The following is a 23,672-nucleotide window of genomic DNA, read 5'->3' as shown; positions in this document are numbered from 1 at the left end:
ACCAACTCGCTGGACCCCAGGAAATAGAGGAGAAGGAAGTCTCGAGGAAAGGAGGAGGAACGAGGAATGAAGGAGTTATGGGAGGAAAGACAAGAAGGAAGGCAGAGGAGGCAAGGTTAGACGGGCAGGGCAGAGACAGGAAACGCAACGCACAGGACAGGAAGTTACTCTTCAGAGAGAAGGAGAGATATGTCGAGCTTAATTGGCTGTCCAGAGATCTGATTGGTTGGTTAGCCTTAGAAGGTCGGGAGCTCCACAGAGACTCTGATTGCAGGGAGAGGCAGAGGAGACGGTTGTCATGCCAACCTGGTATTTTGAGGTTGAGGTCGCACACACTGCCGACGCTGGCGACGGACGCCGCGCGCTGCCGGCGACTCACGCTCTCCTTGATCCGCCCCTCCCCCGTCACATGCACCGAGAACGGACTTCCTGTTGACGCAACAAAAATGTCAGCAAACCGTTCAACAACTTTGAGGATTTATTTTTGATTCATGCAGTTTTCATATGCTGTTGTGACACACCCTTGCTAACCAGCCCAATAAGATAACTGCTCAGATTTAACAAACAACCTCAAATAGTTTCTCACATACAAAACTATTTAAGTATTCAGTCAGGGTGTGTGGTAGTATTCAGTCAGGGTGTGTGGTAGTATTCAGTCAGGGTGTGTGGTAGTATTCAGTCAGGGTGTGTGGTAGTATTCAGTCAGGGTGTGTGGTAGTATTCAGTCAGGGTGTGTGGTAGTATTCAGTCAGGGTGTGTGGTAGTATTCAGTCAGGGTGTGTGGTAGTATTCAGTCAGGGTGTGTGGTAGTATTCAGTCAGGGTGTGTGGTAGTATTCAGTCAGGGTGTGTGGTAGTATTCAGTCAGGGTGTGTGGTAGTATTCAGTCAGGGTGTGTGGTAGTATTCAGTCAGGGTGTGTGGTAGTATTCAGTCAGGGTGTGTGGTAGTATTCAGTCAGGGTGTGTGGTAGTATTCAGTCAGGGTGTGTGGTAGTATTCAGTCAGGGTGTGTGGTAGTATTCAGTCAGGGTGTGGGAGGACGGTACCAGGGATGTGCTGTTCGGCGAAGCGGATGGAGACCAGGTAGGAGCCGGGCTCGGTGGGGCAGTAGCAGACCCCGCAGGTCCCGTCCTCCAGGTCCTCAGTCTGGATGTCCACCTTACTGGGGCCCTCCACGGCGAGGGCAAGGCCCCCGTAACCTAGCAACACAGAGTATCACTGTGGTGCCCCTGTACAGTTCATCATACAGTTCCCCTACTGACATGGCCAGGAGTTAATCACTGGATCGTTTTTTATTTATTAACACTTTCAGTGTTAATAGTACTACAGTCCATATCACCAGTACTACAGTCTATAAGACCAGTTCTTCAGTACTACGGTCCATATCACCAGTACTACAGTCGATAAGACCAGTTCTTCAGTACTACAGTCCATATCACCAGTACTACAGTCCATATCACCAGTACTACAGTCGATAAGACCAGTTCTTCAGTACTACAGTCCATATCACCAGTACTACAGTCCATATCACCAGTACTACAGTCGATAAGACCAGTTCTTCAGTACTACGGTCCATATCACCAGTACTACAGTCCATATCACCAATACTACAGTCTATAAGACCAGTATTTCAGTACTACAGTCCATATCACCAGTACAGTGTGTGCACCTGCGTCTCGGGTGTCCACCAGGAAGGAGGCGTTGGTGAAGGTGCGCCCAGACACCAGGCCCTCTCCGTGGGCCTTGACGCGGCCGGCCTCCCCGATCTCCGACTGCACCACCAGGATGGTGAGGGGGCTGTTGGGGATGTGGAGCCCCTCCTTCAGGATGCTCACCCGGTGCTCCCCCACCTCCCGCGGGATGAACGAGATGCCTGCAGGAGGGCCATGTTAATACTAGATCTAGAGATATAGTGATAGAGATCTAGAGATCTAGAGACATAGATCTAGAGATAAAGATCTATCGATATAGACATAGATCTATACACAAATACTATACATCTTTAACTCTGTATAAACATATGTACAATATACAAGCTCCCACCGGTTTGAGAGAACGAAAATAAATAAATAAATATATATATATGCAGTAGATGTAGCACATCTCTGACCTATGTGGTTGTTGGCGAGGCGTTTGAGCAGGCAGGGCTCGGAGCGGCCTGAGGGGGCCGTGATGCTGGCGGTCAGCAGGCTGAGGTCCGTCTCCGTGATGTCCAGAGAGAAGTCCGCAGCCGAGCCCAGCTTCACCTGGGAACGCCTCTTCTGGTCCTCTACACGCACACACACACACACACACACACACACACACACAAAACACACACAGCGATTTCAGTACGTTACATCTTGTTCTTATGTTACTGTTTTCCTCTGTATGTTTTATCCACTGTGTCCACGTGTTTTATCCAAAATATTGTATTGTGTAATGCATGCCTAGGCTCCTCCCACCCACAGGCCCCCGGCCAGGCCCACAGGCCCCACCCACAGGCCCCCGGCCGCGCCCACAGGCCCCCGGCCACGCCCACAGGCCCCAGGCCACGCCCACAGGCCGCGTCCACAGGCCCCAGGCCACGCCCACAGGCCGCGTCCACAGGCCCCAGGCCACCGGCCACGCCCACAGGCCACGTCCACAGGCCACGCCCACAGGCCCCAGGCCACGCCCACAGGTCCCGGGCCACGCCCACGGGCCCCCGGGCCACGCCCACCTGTGATGCGTGCGGTGAAGGGGCTGCCAGCGATGTGCAGCTGGTTGTAGCGGACCAGGACGTTGTAGTCCCCGGGGAGCGTGGGCAGGTAGCTCACTGAGCAGGTCCCGTCCTGGTTATCCACACAGCTGATCTCCGCTTGAGAGGGACCCTCGATGCTCAGGTCCAGACCTCCTACATACGACATATATACATAGATATATTAACAGAAATATATTCAAATATACATGCCCTAACCCCCTACAAGCTCATTAATGACTATTATATAGTATTCTAGCAGCATTAGGTATGATCAGTGCTATTCTAAAAGTATATTGTATGATGGGTAGTAGTATAACAGTATTAGTCATGATCAGTACTATTCTAGCAGTATTAGTCATGATCAGTACTATACTAGCAGTATTAGTCATGATCAGTACTATTCTAGCAGTATTAGTCATGATCAGTACTATACTACAGTATTAGTCATGATCAGTACTATACTAGCAGTACTAGTCATGATCAGTACTATACTACAGTATTAGTCATGATCAGTACTATACTACAGTATTAGTCATGATCAGTACTATTCTAGCAGTATTAGTCATGATCAGTACTATTCTAGCAGTATTAGTCATGATCAGTACTATTCTAGCAGTATTAGTCATGATCAGTACTATTCTAGCAGTATTAGTCATGATCAGTACCTTCGGCTGCGTCTTGCGTGAAGATGGTGAAGGCGGCCATCTTGTTGGCGACGCCGTAGACGAGGCCCGGGCCAGAGGCCGTGACGCTGGGGGTGCAGGCCCGGTTCACGTAGAACTGGAGAGGAGACTCTGTATAGACAATACATAGACACATCTAAATGACACGATATACAGTATTTACATATACATTACATTATACACAGCATACATATACATTTTACACAGTATACATATAATTTACATGACATGCATATATATTATATTACATAGAGTATAGAGCGGTAAAGTAAGAGTTTCTGAGTAGATTAGAATCCAGCGTTGATTGGCATGAATAATGGTTAAAGTTATTTAGTAGTTATTATTCAACCTCAAAGAAAGAACATCATCCTGATTTTCCATGACAAAAAAAGATTAAAAACACCAAGTGATCCCTTGGTGTGACTATCGTCATTTTAGAAAAGCAACAATGTCTTGAACTGTTCATTTCTATGCATTATATACAGTTTACACACATGTTCAGGTATATGATATGTCATACTGGCTGTATGTGGAGAGAGAGAGAGAGCCACAGAACAGGTGAGAGTGTGTGTGTGCGTACCAGGAATGTGTGTTCCGTTGTACTTGATGTGCATCTCATGCAGGCCGGCCTCGCTGGGGGAGAACTGGACGGTCACCGTCCGGTCCAGGTTGTCTGTGATCAGAGGCTCCGCCCTCCTGCCCGACGGCATCATCACCTCACCTGTTCAAGGGGGCGGAGCTATTAGGACTTACCTGTCCAAAAACACCCGAACACGGACACCACCCAATGTCTCTAACTCCACCGGAATACATGAACACGCACACCGTCTCCATGTTCCTCTCTCTATCTGAAGCTCACCTGAACAAGAAACCATCTCTATCTCACTAGAACACCTAAACATGAACACCATCTCTATCTCACTAGAACATCTTAACATAAACACCATCTCTAATCTCTAGAACACCTTAACATAAACACCACCTCTATATCTCTAGAACACCTTAACATAAACACCATCTCTATATCTCTAGAACACCTTAACATGAACATCTCTATATCTCTAGAACACCTTAACATGAACATCTCTATATCTCTAGAACACCTTAACATGAACATCTCTATATCTCTAGAACACCTTAACATGAACATCTCTATATCTCTAGAACACCTTAACATGAACATCTCTATATCTCTAGAACACCTTAACATGAACATCTCTATATCTCTAGAACACCTTAACATGAACATCTCTATATCTCTAGAACACCTGTCCCAGGACACAAAGTCGGTCTCGATCTTCTACCCTTGTCCAAGTGTGACACCTTTGTCCTCCTATCTCTATCGCTCTCTCCCACCTTCTCTGCCTGTCCCTCATCTGCCTGCCTCACCAGTGATGTCTCCCTCACCAGTGATGTCTCCCTTGGAGAGAGAGAAGGGGATGATCATGTCGAACGGCCGGAACCCTCCGTTCACACTGTTGCCTTCTGAGAAACCATCTGTTGTCTCCTGGAAGGAGAGAGGGAAAGAGAGAGAGAGAACGTTATGGAGTAGTCATGATGGTGTTCTGGTGAAGTGAACATTAGTGAGTGAGTGAGTGAGTGAGTGTGTGTGGATTATTATGGAGAGCTGTACCCAGGGACGGGAGCTCAATCCAGCTTGTGACGTTGACTGTTGCATCATGGGAATAACCTCTTCCACCGCCTGAAGACAAGAGCATCAATTAGCACCTGACCTCTCACACAGACAGACAGACAGACAGACAGACAGACAGACAGACAGACAGACAGACAGACAGACAGACAGACAGACAGACACTGACCGTGACGGTGAAGGGGCTGCGTGTGACGTCCTGTCCCCCGAAGCGGACGTAGATGCGGTAGGTGCCGGGGGCGTTGGCGGTGTAGAAGATGTCGTAGGTTCCGTCTGGGTTCTCCACCACCCGGGCCAGGACCTCGCTGCCGTCGGGCTCCACCACCACACAGCTCAGCCCTCCCTTCCCAGCCTGCCTCGTGTCCACCAGCAGGCCCAGCTCCTCGCCCACGGCAACCGTAGGCCCCACCCCTCGACCTGGAGGTCACGGGGCGGAGGTGTATGAATATTAATACTACAGTCTTAGTTTTGTACTAGTATGAAGGACATGTGATGGTCTGGTGACTGAGGACATGTGATGGTCTGGTGACTGAGGACATGTGATGGTCTGGTGACTGAGGACATGTGATGGTCTGGTGACTGAGGACATGTGATGGTCTGGTGACTGAGGACATGTGATGGTCTGGTGACTGAGGACATGTGATGGTCTGGTGACTGAGGACATGTGATGGTCTGGTGACTGAGGACATGTGATGGTCTGGTGACTGAGCACATGTGATGGTCTGGTGACGGAGGACATGTGATGGTCTGGTGACTGAGGACATGTGATGGTCTGGTGACTGAGGACATGTTATGGTCTGGTGACTGAGGACATGTGATGGTCTGGTGACTGAGCACATGTCAGGGGGTGCCTACCGGAGACGGTGCACTGGCTGGCGTCCCCGCTGGGCGCGGCACGGACCCGGTACGGGGACATGGGGACGTCCTGCCCGCCGTAGGTTATCCGCACGCCGTAGCGCCCCGTCCGGTCGGGCAGGTACGACACCAGCCACGTCCCGTCCCCGTTGTCGTGGATACTGGCCGGCTTGGCCTTACCATCCTGGTCCTGAGGAGGGAGACAGTGAGTGACTGACTGACTGGCAGAGTGTGTGTGTGCATTTTTGTGTGCTCTTCTGTGTGTGTGTGTGTGTGTGTGTGTGTGTGTGTGTGTGTGTGTGTGTGTGTGTGTGTGTGTGTGTGTGTGTGTGTGTGTGTGTGTGTGTGTGTGTGTGTGCTCTTCTCTGTGTGTGTGTGTGTGTGTGTGTGTGTGTGTGCATTTTTGTGTGCTCTTCTCTGTGTGTGTGTGTGTGCGCATTTTTGTGTGCTCTTCTCTGTGTGTGTGTGCGCATTTTTGTGTGCTCTTCTGTGTGTGTGTGTGCGTGTGTGTGTACACATGCTTATTTTAGTGTGTGTGTGTGTGTGTGTACACATGCTTATTTTAGTGTGTGTGTGTGTGTGTGTGTGTGTGTGTGTGTGTGTGTGTGTGTGTGTGTGTGTGTGTGTGTGTGTGTGTGTGTGTGTGTGTGTGTGTGTGTGTGTGTGTGTGTGTGTGTGTGTGTGTGTGTGTGTGTGTGCGCGTGTGCGCGCGTGTGCGCGTGTGCGCGCGTGCATGCGTGCGTGCACTACTAACCGTGACGGAGACCCCCAGCTCTGCGAGCCCGGCGTCGGAGGCGTCGACGGTGAAGTGGGTCGGGAGGCTGGCCGGGACCCCCGAGGTCAGCCCCGGGCCGCTGGCCTGGACCCGGCTGGCGTCGTAGGTGGGCTGGACCCGCAGCTTGAAGGGACTAGAGCCACACGGGGCACTCCTGTTACACGCCGTCTAACCCCTACCCGTCTCTGTAGCCACCGTCCGGGAGCAAACCACTGAGCAGCTACTGAGCAAACGCTCCCTGGTACACTGATACGAGGGGCACGTGTAGTAGTAGTAGTAGTACTAGTAGTGGTATGGTCTTGATTGTCCCCGAAGGGGGAATTTGGTTTGCACTCAGTAGTCAACACAGCCAATACACAACATAAAATGAATAAAAAACATAAAAACATATAACATACAGTAGATGTCATCCTGACAGTGTGTGCAATAGCAGCTAGGCCTACAACTCGTTTAAAAACCCAAATCTCAAATAGATACCTGATCCCAGGTATCTATTTGATTTGCCCTCCTATTGAAAGTGTACCTCCTCCCTGATGGCAGGAGTGGAAACTCTGCATGGAGATGTTTATTGGTTTAACATGATGTGAGGGAAGCAGATTGGCAACAATGTAATGGGGGGGGGGGGGGGGGCAAGAATTTATCAGAAGCAAATAGGGGCTCACAGGTCAAAAGCCTTCACGCTTACCTCTATGAGCATGTGATCATGAGCATAGCATAAGGTCAAGGATAGAGAGGTGTAGTTTACCTGCGTGGGACGTCCTGCTCTGCGTATTTGACAGCCAGGGAGTGAACTCCCTCTATGGACGGGCTGTAGGAGACGCTGTGGGTTCCATCCCTGTTGTCCTTTACCTGGACGGGCTCAGCCACACCTGGCCCCAAAAAGCCTGGTTAGCACTTAGCTGAAGCTAGCACGCAGCCCGGTTAGCACTGAGCTAGAACGTAGCCCGGTTATTACCAGCCACAGGTAGCATCTAGCCCGGATAGAATTGAGCTAAGGCTTGCATCCGGCCTGCTTAGCGCTTAGCCATAGCTAGCATCTATCCTGGTCACTGCTCAGGAAGAGCAAGCTTGTAGTTCTAGTCGTAGCAGTAATACTTGTAGTGATAGCAGGACTAATGTTATTTATAATATATTAGTAGTAATAGTGGTATTTGTGGTAATAATGATATCAGTATTACTTTAAGCAGTAGTAGTAGTAGTCCTTACAGTAGAAGATGCAATGGTAGCAGCAATGCTAATCTTTGTACCACCACTTGTGGGAGCAGCGTTGTGAGGAGAGGAGGGGTACCTTTGGGGTTGGTGAGGGTGACGGCCAGGGGCGCTTGGCCCGCCTTGCTGCAGTCTACACTGAAGCTCTGGGGGACCCGCGCTCGGACACCTGAGCTCACACCTGGACCAGTCACCCGCACCTTGCTGGGGTCCACCTCATCCGTCACCAACACCTTAAAAGGACTTCCTGCAAACACCCCAGGGCATCGGGTCAGGGGGGGGAGGGGGTCTGTAGGGTGGAGGGGTGTGTTCTGTGGTGTGGTCTGGGGAGGCTTGCACACTGCCCCAACAAACACCAACACCCAACCAAAGAATGTAGGCCACGGTTGGCCAACACAGATTCGACCTGTTCACCATAACAAAACGTCACCTGACCACATCAACCACCCATGGGAATGGCCCACTGATCCGAAGGGAGCGATTGTTGCCGTTTGTTGGGGCAGTTTGCAGGCACCATTAGGATTAGGATTTGGATCGATCCGATGACAATGAAAACCATTACGCATTAAGGGATATAGTTTGGAAAAATGTGGCCATCGAGTGTATGCTTATTTTATACCTCAGGAACAACGAGGAACAATGCAACGGTGAAGCCCCACACAGTTAAGTATATTGGGCCCAATTCCAACATCTGTGATGAAGCGGGCGGTTACACAGTGAGCGACCTCATTCCACGGCGGGACCCGCCGGCGTCCCGCTGGGCGCTTCCTGGAGCCGCTCGCAACACAAAGCCTGGCCTATTAGCGGCGGCTAATTACAGCCACATGCCGAGCTAACCGCCGCGCCGAACATGAATGGCCGCCCTCGTTAGCCAGCGGAAACGTAAACACAGACGATGATGTCATGCAGCCGCTTGTTAGCCGGTAAACACACTGTTCTGCCACACCTACACGTTAGTACTCTAATTAGAAAGTTCCAGTGTGGGGGGTTTGCTGACATCATCCTGAACTCCCGGAGATCAGATTTTACGATCTGTTGCAGTCACAAGGAAAGATTTTCCGGGTTATGATGACACGGTAACCGCATTATTAGACAAAACATTCCAAATCAATTAGGCTGACGAGCAGCAATAAGGACATTTTTTCGAATGTGGTTTTCATTTCATTGTTCATCTCATTGATGTGGTCTTTTATCCATGAGGCTGAGCTTTTTCAGTCACCAATCCCTCTACAGCACAATATGTTGGGGCAGCTCAGGCAGAGAACAAGAAAGCCCAGTCCTCTTGTATCTGTATACACAGCTGCAGGGTCATTCCGGTTTACAAGCGGTACCTGGGATGTGTTCCCCTCCGTAGGTGATGTTGACGTCATACTGCCCCGCCGTGAAGGGGACGTACTCCACGCTGCAGCTGCCGTCCTTGTTGTCCTTACAGGACATCTTGGACTCGGACGGGCCTTCCACCGTGATGCCCAGGCCCCCGACACCGGCCCCCCTGTCCCCCACAACCACACGCCATCAGACACCAGACACCAGACCTCCTGGCACCACACACCCACACATTGTCAGACCCCCCCCCCCTGTGTCCCACACAACCACAGGCTGTCAGACTAGCTCTACTCTGCACCACAACAACTACAGCTCATATCACGTATGGTTTGGATTAAAGCCGTGGTTCCCAACCACCAGGACCCAGCTGGGGCATTGAGAAACAGAAGAATACACAGAACATATGATGAACATGCACAGCCCCGCCTGGTTAAGGCTGAAAAGATGATTACGGTCAGTTTTCCAGTAAACTGATTATTGATTTTACAGCAAATCGAGGTAGTAGTACCACCTGGTTAGGTATGTAGTACCCCCTGGTGAGTGTGTAGTACTACCTGGTGAGCATGTAGTACTACCTGGTGAGTGTGTAGTACCACCTTGTTACTACCACCTTGAGTGTATAGCAGTACCTGGTGAGTGAGTAGTACTACCTGGTAAGTATGTAGTACTACCTGGTGAGTGCGTAGCAGTACCTGGTGAGTGCGTAGTACTACCTGGTGAGTGCGTAGTACTACCTGGTGAGTGTGTAGTACTACCTGGTGAGTGTGTAGTACTACCTGGTGAGTGTGTAGTACTACCTGGTGAGTGTGTAGTACTACCTGGTGAGTGTGTAGTACTACCTGGTGAGTGTGTAGTACTACCTGCTGAGTGTGTAGCAGTACCTGGTGAGTGTGTAGTACTACCTGGTGAGTGTGAAGTACTACCTGCTGAGTGTGTAGTACTACCTGGTGAGTGTGTAGCAGTACCTGGTGAGTGTGTAGCACTACCTGGTGAGTGTGTAGCAGTACCTGGTGAGTGCGTAGTACTACCTGGTGAGTGTGTAGCCGTTCCTGGTGAGTGAGTAGTACTACCTGGTGAGTGTGTAGTACTACCTGGTGAGTGTGTAGCAGTACCTGGTGAGTGTGTAGTACTACCTGGTGAGTGTGTAGTACTACCTGATGAGTGTGTAGCAGCACCTGGTGAGTGTGTAGTACTACCTGGTGAGTGTGTAGTACTACCTGGTGAGTGCGTAGTACTACCTGGTGAGTGTGTAGTACTACCTGGTGAGTGTGTAGTACTACCTGGTGAGTGTGTAGCCGTTCCTGGTGAGTGAGTAGTACTACCTGGTGAGTGTGTAGTACTACCTGGTGAGTGTGTAGTACTACCTGGTGAGTGTGTAGTACTACCTGGTGAGTGCGTAGTACTACCTGATGAGTGTGTAGCAGCACCTGGTGAGTGTGTAGTACTACCTGGTGAGTGCGTAGTACTACCTGGTGAGTGCGTAGTACTACCTGATGAGTGTGTAGTACTACCTGGTGAGTGTGTAGTACTACCTGCTGAGTGAGTAGTACTACCTGGTGAGTGTGTAGTACTACCTGGTGAGTGTGTAGTACTACCTGCTGAGTGTGTAGTACTACCTGGTGAGTGTGTAGTACTACCTGCTGAGTGTGTAGTACTACCTGGTGAGTGTGTAGTACTACCTGGTGAGTGTGTAGTACTACCTGGTGAGTGTGTAGCCGTTCCTGGTGAGTGAGTAGTACTACCTGGTGAGTGTGTAGTACTACCTGATGAGTGTGTAGCAGCACCTGTTGAGTGTGTAGTACTACCTGGTGAGTGTGTAGTACTACCTGATGAGTGTGTAGCAGCACCTGGTGAGTGTGTAGTACTACCTGGTGAGTGCGTAGTACTACCTGGTGAGTGCGTAGTACTACCTGATGAGTGTGTAGTACTACCTGGTGAGTGTGTAGTACTACCTGCTGAGTGAGTAGTACTACCTGGTGAGTGTGTAGTACTACCTGGTGAGTGTGTAGTACTACCTGCTGAGTGTGTAGTACTACCTGGTGAGTGTGTAGTACTACCTGGTGAGTGTGTAGTACCCCCTGGTGAGTGTGTAGTACTACCTGCTGAGTGTGTAGTACTACCTGGTGAGTGTGTAGTACTACCTGGTGAGTGTGTAGTACTACCTGGTGAGTGTGTAGCACTACCTGGTGAGTGTGTAGCAGTACCTGGTGAGTGTGTAGTACTACCTGGTGAGTGTGTAGTACTACCTGGTGAGTGTGTAGTACTACCTGCTGAGTGTGTAGTACTACCTGGTGAGTGTGTAGTACTACCTGGTGAGTGTGTAGTACTACCTGGTGAGTGTGTAGCAGTACCTGGTGAGTGTGTAGCACTACCTAGTGAGTGTGTAGCAGTACCTGGTGAGTGTGTAGTACTACCTGGTGAGTGTGTAGTACTACCTGGTGAGTGTGTAGTACTACCTGCTGAGTGTGTAGCAGTACCTGGTGAGGATGTTGAAGTGGTTGGGTCGGTTGCTGACGGCCTGGCTGAGCCCGGGCCCGGTGGCCTTCACCCTGCTGGGGTCGCAGCCCTCACACACCGTCACGCTGAGGGGGGACTTGGGCACCTCAGTGTCCTGGTACCACACCTGGAGGCTGTGGATACCTGGAACACACACACAACCGTGTTAAATCACATCCACACACACACACACACACACACACACACACACACACACACACACACACACACACACACACACACACACACACACACACACACACACACACACACACACACACACACACACACACACACACACACACACACTAGGGCTGAACGATTAATCAAATTCAAACCAACATCACAAAAGAAGAGAACGAGATTTGCAAATCTCAAAGGCTGCGATTAAAAAAACGAAACCCTTTTTGGCCTAAAGGAAAGAGCAGTTCATATGTTGACTGCTTCCAATTTTATGTTGGTCAAACTATAGATTGATTTATTGCTTGTTTAGTGAATAATACAGAACAGGAACTTTAAAACTAAAAATCGCATACTACATCGTAATAACAATATTGGTTGAAATAATTGCAATTCTCTCGTGATTTTGTGTGTCCGTTCACGTGCCGATTTTTGTGCGAAGTAGATCGGATAAAGGTGTTTAAATGTATTTCACAAGTCCTGTTGAGGTCTTATTCGTTTATTTACCCGATCACGACTCTCCAGTAATACGTGCTGAGTGAGTGTGCGTGTGGACCAGTGTGGGGAGGGTGCAGTGGCTGACCCTTCTCGTAGGGAGTGTACTCCACGGCGTAGGTCCCGTCTGCGTTGTCCTTCACCACGCACTCCGTCACCTCCCCGCTGGGACCCGTCACCTCCGACCGCACGTGGTCACCGCCCCGCCGGCTCAGGGGCCGGGCGTCCACCGTGAAGTCTGTGGTGGCTTCCCTGTAGACTGGACACACACACACACACACACACACACACACACACACACACACACACACACACACACACACACACACACACACACACACACACACACACACACACACACACACACACACACACACAGTTAGGAGCCTAGAGGACGAAGAAGAGGAGAAAGAGAAGGAAGTCGTCGAAACTGTGGCGTAAACACGGGTGTGCGTCTCTACCTTTGTCGTCCACACCCGGTCCGAACACCTTGACCTTGGAGGTGTCTACGGCCGGCAGGACGTTGACGGTGGTGGGGAAGCCGGCGGCCGGCTGCCCGCCGTAGCGTAGCACCAGGGTGTAGAGGCCCGCGGTCAGCGGGACGTAGCTCACCGTGTACTTCCCTCCGCCGCGGTCCACCACCTCGGTCCTGGCCGCCGCGCCTGGGGACACACGGGAAGAGATCTCAGAGAAGCACGTGCAGTAGCGTCAGACTAGGAAGTGATGTTAGGGAACACGGTAGGTGGTGAATAGGTGTGCGGAGGAAGTGCAGTGCTGTGTTGTGTTGTGTTGTGTTCACACACAGGAAGTGTGCAGTGGTAATGTGTGCAGACTCACCAGAGCCAGGTGACTCTGGTTTGGCCTCCAGGGTCAGTTGACCTGGACCTGCCCTGGAACAATCCACGATCACCTCACTGACCTCACCCACCTGGGAGGAAAGGAAGGGGGGGGGGGGGGGGGGTGACGAGGAAATCAGGATGTCAGATCAAGAGCTTGAATATATTTAAAACGAGGTTAAGCTATCTCTTTCAATAGCTTAACCGTGACCTTTGACCTGTTCGGAACCTGGAAGGAGACTCACCTTGGCTCTCTTGAGGCCTGACCCTGAGGCCGACACCTGGCTGGGGTCGAAGGGCATGACGACGTCCGCCCTGAAGGGCGACCCCGGGATGTGGACGTCCTCAAACAGGATGTTGACCAGGTAATCGCCGGGCTCCGTGGGGAGGTAGGACACGGAGCAGGTCCCGTCTCCGTTGTCGGAGCACTCGATCTTGGCCTCCATCGGGCCCTCCACCGTCAGCCCCAGGCCCCCGGTGCCCGCCCCCTTGGTGTCGATGGAGAAGGGGGCCGGGCTGCCCACCACCCCGCCTTTCAGGCCGGGACCCGACGCCTTCACCTGCAGGAGACGCGCCGTTTAGCAAGGCACTGCCGGGGTCAGGGGCTCTGGTCCCTGTGTAGCTCTGTCAGTAGGGCAAGGCGCTTAAACTGCAGTGTGAGCGAGTGAGTGAGTGAGTGAGTGAGTGAGTGAGTAAGAGCGAGTGTGTGTGTGTGTGTGTGTGTGTGTGTGTGTGTGTGTGTGTGTGTGTGTGTGTGTGTGTGTGTGTGTGTGTGTGTGTGTGTGTGTTGTTGGCTGAAGACGTGTGGGGGGGGTCCATAGCTTGTGTCACTTGGGTGCTGTGTTAAGATTGGTGCAAATCGTGCAGGTTGCTTTTTTTTTGTGTACTTGCATGTTTGTGTAAGAGTGTGCTATACTTTAGTGTGTCCATGTGTGTGTGTGTGTGTGTGTGTGTGTGACCTGGTGTACCTTGCTGGGGTCTGGGGGTAGCTGGGCCTCCACGGGGAAGGGGCTGCCCGGGACAGGGTGCCCGTCGTAGGTCACGTCCACAGCGTACTGCCCCTCCTCGGTGGGGGTGTAGCGCACCAGGCTACAGTTAGCTCTGGAAGGGTGGGGCTCCACCACGCAGGGCAGCGACCGCTGGCTGGGGCTCCGCTGGGGACCGCAAAGCACTGGTTAGCTCCACTGCTAACATGCTAACGGCTAGCGGTATGTGCTCACCTGATTATGGCTAGCACAGTTCACACATGCTAACATGCTATTTTTTTAGCAGTTAGCAGGTTGCAGGTTAGCGCTGCGCTAACCTGTTACTAGGGTAAAAAAAAAAAAAAAAAGATGGTATCTGTGACTGTCGCAGGCCTTTAAGAAGCCCATTTAATTTGACCCAAATGCATGATTGGATGGACTACCTGTCTGTCTACCTCTCTTCCCGGTACTCTGCCTGTGCACACATTGCGCACGACCGGAGGCTTCAACAAGGCTAGGCAGACCAGTTGCTTAAGACGGACGGATAGTCATGCGTTTTGAGGGAGTGGCTTTAGGAGCCTCGATTTCATCAGTCGGACACTTTCGAAACGAGCTTACTCTGGCTTGTTTCTCTAAATTGCCTACCCATACTTTATTACTCTATTATGTGTTAGTCTGCATGTGTGAACTGTGTGTGTTTGGGGTCATGGGGTTGTTAGTCTGTTTATGTATATTTCATCAACAGCAACCATGCATACTGAATATACAAAGGGCAGGGTTAAAACAAACGGCACATCCAGATATTTAATTGAAACGTTTTGATTTATATTTGAAGTAAGATATCATCACAGTTAAACGGTGTTGTGGTTGAAACTGGATAACGCAGAGCTTATCTGATTCTAACTAGAACCAAACAAACTGGCTGATCTAGCCAGTTTGATTCAGTTTGGACCAGTTGGAACCAGCACCAGTACCAGAACAGAGGCAGATCAGGCCCGATGCGTTGCAACAGAAGCCCTCTGGCAGCGGGCGCCTGGGAAAACGCTGAGTTTGTCTTTTCATGAGAGCCGTTCATCCCTTCTCGGCAGCAGAACCCAACCACCCAGATGACTAACAGACCTCACGCACCACAGCAGGGCCAGGTGAGGTGACACCCTGCTTACAGTTAGCGCGGGGCTCTGGTGTGGGTTAGCTTACCAGCACCACCTGCAGACGACCCTGACCCCCGGCGCCATCCGTGTCCACCACCAGCTCCTGCTCCTGGTTCACCTCCACTCCTGGCACACACACACACGCGAGAGTAAATAGAGTATAGAGTCAGACAGACAGGCGGATAAGACAGAGAGGTAGGTGGTCGGACGGACGGAGAGACAGAAAAACAGATATAGAGACAGGTGAACAGACAGACAGTCAGACAGACAGACAGCTCTTACTTGCGTTCAGCCCGTCTACGTTAATTCGGTCCAGGTCCAGGGGGGCTGCCACGGAAACCTTGAAGGGGCTCTTGGGAATGGGGTCTCCTCCGAATGTCACAGTGACCCCCAGATCCCCCTACACACACACGCACATATTAGTTTGTACCTAAACAAGTGTGTACTCAAGAGTGTACCTGTTCCACAGGTGTGTATTGGTGTGTACCTGTACATGTGTGGATTAGAGTGTGTTCCTGTATGGCAGGTGTGTAATATTAAGTGTTTGCCTCACAACATGTGTGAATTAGTGGGTACCTCTACAACATGTGTGAATTAGTGGGTACCTGTGCGTATTGGTATGTACGTGTACGACAGGTTGTGTATTGGGGTGTACCTCTGCAGCAGGTGTGTATTTGACAGTGTGAGAGTAGTCGTAGTTGTCGATGATGTCATAGTCCAGCACGGCGGGGCCTTTCTGGGCCGCTGAGAAGGAGACGTCCAGCGGAGCTTTACCGGCTCCCTTAGTAAACACTGTGAAGTGTGTGGGTTTACCAGCCTCGACACCTGGAGAGAAGGTAAGAGAGACGAGAAGAGATAAGGTTAGAGAGACGAGAAGAGATAAGGTTAGAGAGACGAGAAGAGATAAGGTTAGAGAGACGAGAAGAGATAAGGTTAGAGATACAAGTAGAGATAAGGTTAGAGATGTGAGTAGAGATAAGGTTAGAGGTGTGAGTAGAGATAAGGTTAGAGAGACGAGAAGAGATAAGGTTAGAGAGACAAGCAGAGATAAGGTTAGAGATGTGAGTAGAGATAAGGTTAGAGGTGTGAGTAGAGATAAGGCTAGAGATGTGATGATAGAAGTGAAGGTGTGTACCTTTACGAGTGAGTCCAGGACCCTCTGCTTTGACCTTGGATGCATCGTGGGATGGATCAACCTTAACCCGGAAGGGACTTTTAGGCACTTCCTGAGAAGACGAGAAACATAATGCTCAGTATTGAACAACAGCAGTGTGTGTATCTTTACTGTGACGCCTGCGTGTGTGTGCATGTCTGTGTTTATGCATGTGTATGTTTATGTATGTGTGTTTATGTATGTGAGAATGTGTGCGCGTGAGAATGTATGCGCGTGAGAATGTGTGTGTGTGAGAATGTTTGAGTGAGTGAGTGAGTGAGTGAGTGAGTATGAGTGAGTGAGTGAGTGAGTGAGTGAGTGAGTGAGTGAGTGAGTATGAGTGAGTATGAGTGAGTATGAGTGAGTGAGTATGAGTGAGTGAGCCCGCCCACCTGGTCAGCAAACAGGACCTTGATGGTGACCGTCCCGGCGGCGGGGGGGGTGTACTTGACGGTGATGGTGTCGTTGGCGTTGGGGATGATGTCAAACTCCACGTCCTCCTCCTCCTGCTGCTGGTCGCTCGGCCTGCTAGACTCACACTTCACCCCTACGCTCACCTCCCCTACACACACACACACACACACACACACACACACACACACACACACACACACACACACACACACACACACACACACACACACACACACACACACACACACACACACACACACACACACACACACCAAGTTGTTAGAAATGTTGTTCTCAAGGGAATTCATAACCGGTTTCCTAGCCAGAAGCTCAGCTCATTGTTCATTCATAAAGTTTGTTCCTATGGTCTCAAGAAACGTACGTCTTTATGTCACCATGAAATCTAAATAGACAGTGTCTGGGTCATGGCCACACACACTGTGTGTGTGTGTGTGTGTGTGTGTGTGTGTGTGTGTGTGTGTGTGTGTGTGTGTGTGTGTGTGTGTGTGTGTGTGTGTGTGTGTGTGTGTGTGTGTGTGTGTGTGTGTGTGTGTGTGTGTGTGTGTGTTACCTTCTCCTGCTCCAGTGCAGTCCACAGTGAAGTGTGTGGGCTGGTCGGCCTTCAGACCGGTCCTCTCCACCCCAGGGCCGAACACCTTCACCTGGCCGGGGTGGCTGCCCTTCCCAACACCCACCTGATGCACAATAAGCAACATGCACATCTCAAAAGGTTAGAAAATATGTTTATGGGTAAAGACAATTCACAAGTTGGTTTAGATGAACAATTCTAAACTGAATTAAATAGTGTTAAAGCACACATCTAAAAGCTAGGGGAGGCGATTCTATTTTTGATGCATTGTTTGTCTTATATGTTGAAATCCTCTTTAAATCCTGACAGTACTCAGTATAGCAAATGCACTGAAAAAAAAAAGAAGAAAAAATTGAAAGAAAAAAAACCTGACGGTATCTGTGACTGTCGCAGGCCTTTAAGAAGCCCATTTAATTTGACCCAAATGCATGATTGGATGGACTACCTGTCTGTCTACCTCTCTTCCCGGTACTCTGCCTGTGCACACATTGCGCACGACCGGAGGCTTCAACAAGGCTAGGCAGACCAGTTGACGGTCGGACGGCCGGATAGTCATGCGTTTTGAGGGAGTGGCTTTAGGAGCCTCGATTTCATCAGTTGGACACTTTCACTTTTGCCTACCCATATTTATCTGCATGTGTGAACTGTGTGTGTTTGGGGTCATGGGGTTGTTAGTCTGTTTATGTATATTTCATCAACAGCAACCATGCATACTGAATATACAAAGGGCAGGGTTAAAACATATGGCACATCCAGATATTTAATTGAAACTTTTTGATTTATTTTTGAAGTAAGACTTTGACAATAGATTCTGAAAGATATTTAAATTACTTTAAATGAACAAGTTTTTGCTAGTTCGCTGAACATGTTGCACAGTTAAACGGTGTTGTGGTTGAAACTGGATAACGCAGAGCTTATCTGATTCTAACTAGAACCAAACAAACTGGCTGATCTAGCCAGTTTGATTCAGTTTGGACCAGTTGGAACCAGCACCAGTACCAGAACAGAGGCAGATAAGGCCCGATGCGTTGCAACAGAAGCCCTCTGGCAGCGGGCGCCTGGGAAAACGCTGAGTTTGTCTTTTCATGAGAGCCGTTCATCCCTTCTCGGCAGCAGAACCCAACCACCCAGATGACTAACAGACACCACAGCAGGGCCAGGTGAGGTGACAGGGATTACCCCATCCCTTACCCCACTAAGTACACCCACTGTTGTTTCAACACGACACACCACTGCTGCTCCTCTACCGTCTTCACGCACAGACATGACGACTCCTGCAGCTCACACAACGCTCCAAACCATGGAGGAAATACTGTTTGATCAAATACATTATATGCTCATTCATGTCATTCTAAGGACCCTTTATCCACAGGGCCTAACAATACCATGAGTGCAGTCTCTCTTAGCACGCGTCGCCACGTTGGGATCAAACCCCAAACCGGCTTGTTTCGGGTTTGATTGACCGTTGCAGCCATGGTGAACTTCACTAAGACAAACAGCAAATGTCCTGCTTTTTCACATTGCAGAGAGAAAGCAGTTTATTATTCAAAGTTTGACTTCAGATCTCAAGATTGTTTGGTTGTTAATATGGATATTGGTTCAAAGTTCAGCTATGAGTTTGTGAAGTTCTAGAAATGTATAACAGGAATCTTCCAGAAGGAACTACCAGGTTAGATACAGTGATACAGAATGCTTCAAGCTTAGTTAATGTCATAACATTCAAACACTGAAATGTAGCTTACAGTACGTTTAATACTTTCCATTTGATGGAATATTATTAAAAAGCCATGCTAACATACAGGAGCAATTAGTACAGTTAGTCGATTATTGGGATTAAGTGCAAATTAGACAAAAGGAAGAAACATGTTGGTCAATAGAAAATAATTAACTAAAAACACTGAATATTTGAAATGTAACGTTACAGATTAAAGCAGTTACCCTCTAACATCTAGAGGGTCGACTCAGACATGAATTGACCAGTAAACATCCTGCTGCGTGCTGTGGGAGGCGGTCTGTGTTTTGTAAGGATATTAGCAGGATTCTAGCTGGATGGTAACAGGATTGTAAAGGAAGCACACAAGACGCTAACAGGAAGCTAAGTGGTCGCAAATGGTAACGGCAAAGTAACGGCATGCTAGCTGGATGCTAACTGGACGCTTCCAGGACGCTAACTAGACTAGATCCATCTGTCCTCGGTAGAGGTGATGATGATTATGAGAGCTCTCTTTTGTTGAAGCTGTGAAACCGAGCCTTTCGACTGATTGGTCTTACTCTCCTAGCTAGCATACCCAGGTCTGATTGGAAGGCCTTCGCTCTCTCCGTGACGTCGCTGTTTGACTGGACGGCGTGTGCATGCTCGGCAGCGATCGGAGGCTGTGATTGGCTGCTTACCCGGAAGGGGCTGTTCGGGATGCTGGTGTCGCCCCAGGTGACGGCCAGGGTGTGTTTGAGGGCCGTGGCGGGGGTGTAGGAGCAGCTGTAGACCCCGTCTCCTTTAGACTTGACCTTCACCGCCACGGGCGCTCCCTCTGCATCCTGAAGGACAGACAGGGGGACAGACAGACGGTCCGTTTGTGTGCGTTTGTGTGCGTGAGAGTGTGTGTGAGTGAGGGGGGCGTGTGTGTGTGTCATACCTGAGCTGAGATGGCCAGAGGTCCTTTCCCAGCATCCTTTACGTTAACGGTGAACTCTGCCGGTTGGTTGATGATGCAGCCGGTCTTCTCTAGCCCCGGCCCGTACGCCTTCACCTAGCAACCAATCACACACACACTCAGTCCCAGGGAACCGGTTTACTATTCTGTTATACTGTAACTGACTATTCTAATGTAACTCTCTCTACTTCTGTAATGGTCTCATTCTTATGTAACTATTCTGCCCTAAGTGTATTCTACTGTAACTGTTATAACGTAGCTCTATTAGACTGTCAATTTAATCTACTGTAGATATCTTAGTGCTGTAACTCATTTATTCCAATTTAACTTTCTTATACTGCAAGCCCAATTATCTGATTAAACTGTAGCTCTATCTATTCTACTGTAACTGTATTCTACTGTAGCTCTTTCCATTTTACTGTAACTATTTATTGTACTGCAACTATTCTACTGTAACTGTATTATTCTATTGTAGCTCTTTATTCCACTATAACATCATGCTACTGTATCTATATATGGTACATTAACCTTCTGTTCAAATGTAGCTCTATGTAACTAACTACTATCTATGTAACTAACAGTCTATTTTATTCTAGCTCTATATGTACTGTAATGGTCCGTTCTACTGTAGCTCTATCTTTCTACAGTAACTGCAATTCTACCTACACTAGCTCTATATATTCTATTATATTCCATACTCTAACCGTCTATTTTAATGCATCTCTAACTACCTTACTGTCCCGTACGCGTCACCCCATATTTTAACCTGATCTCGTTCTACAGTCGAGTCACGGGGGGACAGGCAGTGGTGCGCGGCGGGGCGGTCACCTTGGAGGCGTGGCTGGCCTGGTCGTCGGGGACGATGTGAACCATGAAGGGGCTGTCGGCGATGTCCTCGTCGTCGCAGGTGACGTGCACGGCGTACTCCCCGGGCTCCGTGGGCCAGTACAGCACGTCGCAGGAGCCGTCGTTCTGGTCGTTGCACTCGATCTTGGCCTGAGACGGACCCTCGATGGCGAACCCTGACCCCCGCCACCCCACAGCCGCCGGGTTAGAGGAGCCCACAAACTAAAACGCAGAGTCGACGAGAACGTGAGTGCGATTCTACGCCGTTTGTCGTGTCGTGTTTCCCTTACCCAGTGCGCCCACGTCGCTGCCGACAGACTCCACCACGAAGTTGGCTGATTTACCCACGACGCCCTTCTCCAGCCCGGGGCCCCAGGCGCGGACCTTCTGGGGGCCGGCCTCGGGGCCTACGACCACCTCGAAGGGACTGGAGGTCAAGAGGGACAGGAGGTCAGGAGGAGGTGTACGACTTCACTGGAAACTGTGAGTGTGAGTGAGTGAGTGAGTGAGTTACCTCTTGGGAATGTGCACGCCCCCCCAGGTGAGGGACACCGTGTATTTCCCAGGAGTCAGGGGGTGGTATTCATAACCAAACACACCGTCATCACTCTCTGTCTGCTTCACCGGTTCCTCCCGACCCTCTGACACACACACACACACACACACACACACACACACACACACACACACACACACACACACACACACACACACACACACACACACACACACACACACACACACACACACACACACACACACACACACACACGGTGTGAGTCACCAGTAGCATACTGTGGCTGTCCTGGTAGGCACCCTATAACCACTAGCAGACTATGGGTGTCGTGGTTATCTCCCAGTATGACTAGCTGTACTCACTGGGTCCTTTAAGGAGCACCTTCAGATCACCACTCCCGGCATTCCGGGTGTCCACGCGGAAATCTGCCGCCTGTTTCACCCTCACCCCTGACGGCTGGAGACCCCGACCTGTTGCCCTGCACGCGCCGGCAACACACGCTGGACAGACAGACAGACAGACAGACAGACAGGCAGACAGGCAGACAGACAGACAGGCAGACAGGCAGACAGGCAGGCAGACAGGCAGACAGGCAGACAGAGTGTTAACCCAAATTCAAGATTCAAGATGGTTCATTGTCAAATGCACAATGCAATATAATAAGAAAAAGTGTAAGAGAAACACAAACTGGGCATGAAATAATTAGAATAAAAAATATATATAATAATAATAATAATAATAGCTGTCAACTAAATAGAATACTGGGCATGAAATAATTAGAATAAAATAAAAATCTGATAATAACTGTAAATGAAGTAGAATCCTGTACGTGGGAGTATTCTATCAGAGCTCACCAGGTCCGATGTTGACGGGGAAGGGGCTCTTGGGAATGGCCACGCCGCCGAAGGATATGGCGACGGCGTGGGGGCCGGTCTGGGTGGGCCGGTAGGTGCAGCGGTACGTGGCGTCGCCCTGGTCCTCCATCATCACCTCCACCGTGTTGTCCCGGCCCTGAGGGTCCTTCACCGTCACCGTCACATCCCCCACACCCGCTCCTGTCAGACCACAGCCCCTCGTTAACAACAGCCTTGAGACCACACCCCCTCGTTAACAACAGCCTTGAGACCACACCCCCTCGTTAACAACAGCCTTGAGACCACACCCTCTCGTTAACAACAGCCTTGAGACCACACCCTCTCGTTAACAACAGCCTTGAGACCACACCCCCTCGTTAACAACAGCCTTGAGACCACACCCTCTCGTTAACAGCCTTGAGACCACACCCCCTCATTAACATTAGCCTTGAGACCACACCCCCTCGGTAACAAAAGCCTTGAGACCACACCCCCTCGTTAACAACAGCCTTGAGACCACACCCCCTCGTTAACAACAGCCTTGAGACCACACCCCCTCGTTAACAACAGCCTTGAGACCACACCCTCTCGTTAACAAAAGCCTTGAGACCACACCCCCTCGGTAACAAAAGCCTTGAGACCACACCCCCTCGGTAACAAAAGCCTTGAGACCACACCCCCTCGTTAACAACAGCCTTGAGACCACACCCTCTCGTTAACAACAGCCTTGAGACCACACCCCCTCGTTAACAACAGCCTTGAGACCACACCCTCTCGTTAACAACAGCCTTGAGACCACACCCCCTCGTTAACAACAGCCTTGAGACCACACCCTCTCGTTAACAGCCTTGAGACCACACCCTCTCGTTAACAACAGCCTTGAGACCACACCCTCTCGTTAACAACAGCCTTGAGACCACACCCCCTCGTTAACAACAGCCTTGAGACCACACCCTCTCGTTAACAGCCTTGAGACCACACCCCCTCATTAACATTAGCCTTGAGACCACACCCCCTCGGTAACAAAAGCCTTGAGACCACACCCCCTCGTTAACAACAGCCTTGAGACCACACCCCCTCGTTAACAACAGCCTTGAGACCACACCCCCTCGTTAACAACAGCCTTGAGACCACACCCTCTCGTTAACATTAGCCTTGAGACCACACCCCCTCGGTAACAAAAGCCTTGAGACCACACCCCCTCGGTAACAAAAGCCTTGAGACCACACCCCCTCGGTAACAAAAGCCTTGAGACCACACCCCCTCGTTAACAACAGCCTTGAGACCACACCCTCTCGTTAACA

At 50.2% G+C, this 23,672-nt stretch overlaps 1 protein-coding gene across 1 annotated transcript in view; it reads right to left on the bottom strand.

The window, feature by feature from the left end:
• flnba (filamin B a) overlaps window positions 1–23,672 on the bottom strand; it is a 40,410-nt gene that overhangs the window by 6,041 nt on the left and 10,697 nt on the right. Inside the window, exons 9-42 of the mRNA XM_084464368.1 lie at window positions 22,369–22,569; window positions 21,877–22,014; window positions 21,512–21,638; window positions 21,288–21,424; window positions 20,980–21,173; window positions 20,134–20,247; window positions 19,892–20,035; window positions 17,483–17,606; window positions 16,890–17,059; window positions 16,480–16,570; window positions 16,000–16,169; window positions 15,627–15,744; window positions 15,391–15,470; window positions 14,197–14,382; window positions 13,474–13,788; window positions 13,230–13,320; window positions 12,854–13,054; window positions 12,481–12,651; window positions 11,699–11,861; window positions 9,227–9,387; window positions 7,975–8,142; window positions 7,432–7,555; window positions 6,666–6,819; window positions 5,912–6,101; window positions 5,226–5,473; window positions 5,039–5,107; window positions 4,813–4,912; window positions 3,986–4,126; window positions 3,388–3,516; window positions 2,702–2,875; window positions 2,111–2,269; window positions 1,670–1,873; window positions 1,047–1,199; window positions 307–429 (exon numbers count right to left, since the gene is read on the bottom strand). Coding sequence (XP_084320494.1) covers window positions 307–429; window positions 1,047–1,199; window positions 1,670–1,873; window positions 2,111–2,269; window positions 2,702–2,875; window positions 3,388–3,516; window positions 3,986–4,126; window positions 4,813–4,912; window positions 5,039–5,107; window positions 5,226–5,473; window positions 5,912–6,101; window positions 6,666–6,819; window positions 7,432–7,555; window positions 7,975–8,142; window positions 9,227–9,387; window positions 11,699–11,861; window positions 12,481–12,651; window positions 12,854–13,054; window positions 13,230–13,320; window positions 13,474–13,788; window positions 14,197–14,382; window positions 15,391–15,470; window positions 15,627–15,744; window positions 16,000–16,169; window positions 16,480–16,570; window positions 16,890–17,059; window positions 17,483–17,606; window positions 19,892–20,035; window positions 20,134–20,247; window positions 20,980–21,173; window positions 21,288–21,424; window positions 21,512–21,638; window positions 21,877–22,014; window positions 22,369–22,569 — 5,232 coding nt within the window. The remainder of the gene's footprint in view (window positions 1–306; window positions 430–1,046; window positions 1,200–1,669; window positions 1,874–2,110; window positions 2,270–2,701; window positions 2,876–3,387; window positions 3,517–3,985; window positions 4,127–4,812; window positions 4,913–5,038; window positions 5,108–5,225; window positions 5,474–5,911; window positions 6,102–6,665; window positions 6,820–7,431; window positions 7,556–7,974; window positions 8,143–9,226; window positions 9,388–11,698; window positions 11,862–12,480; window positions 12,652–12,853; window positions 13,055–13,229; window positions 13,321–13,473; window positions 13,789–14,196; window positions 14,383–15,390; window positions 15,471–15,626; window positions 15,745–15,999; window positions 16,170–16,479; window positions 16,571–16,889; window positions 17,060–17,482; window positions 17,607–19,891; window positions 20,036–20,133; window positions 20,248–20,979; window positions 21,174–21,287; window positions 21,425–21,511; window positions 21,639–21,876; window positions 22,015–22,368; window positions 22,570–23,672) is intronic.

The sequence above is a fragment of the Micromesistius poutassou genome (assembly GCF_964030765.1).
Source record: "Micromesistius poutassou genome assembly, chromosome: 2".
NCBI lineage: Eukaryota > Metazoa > Chordata > Actinopteri > Gadiformes > Gadidae > Micromesistius > Micromesistius poutassou.
This window is presented reverse-complemented; position numbering and strand designations above follow the sequence as displayed.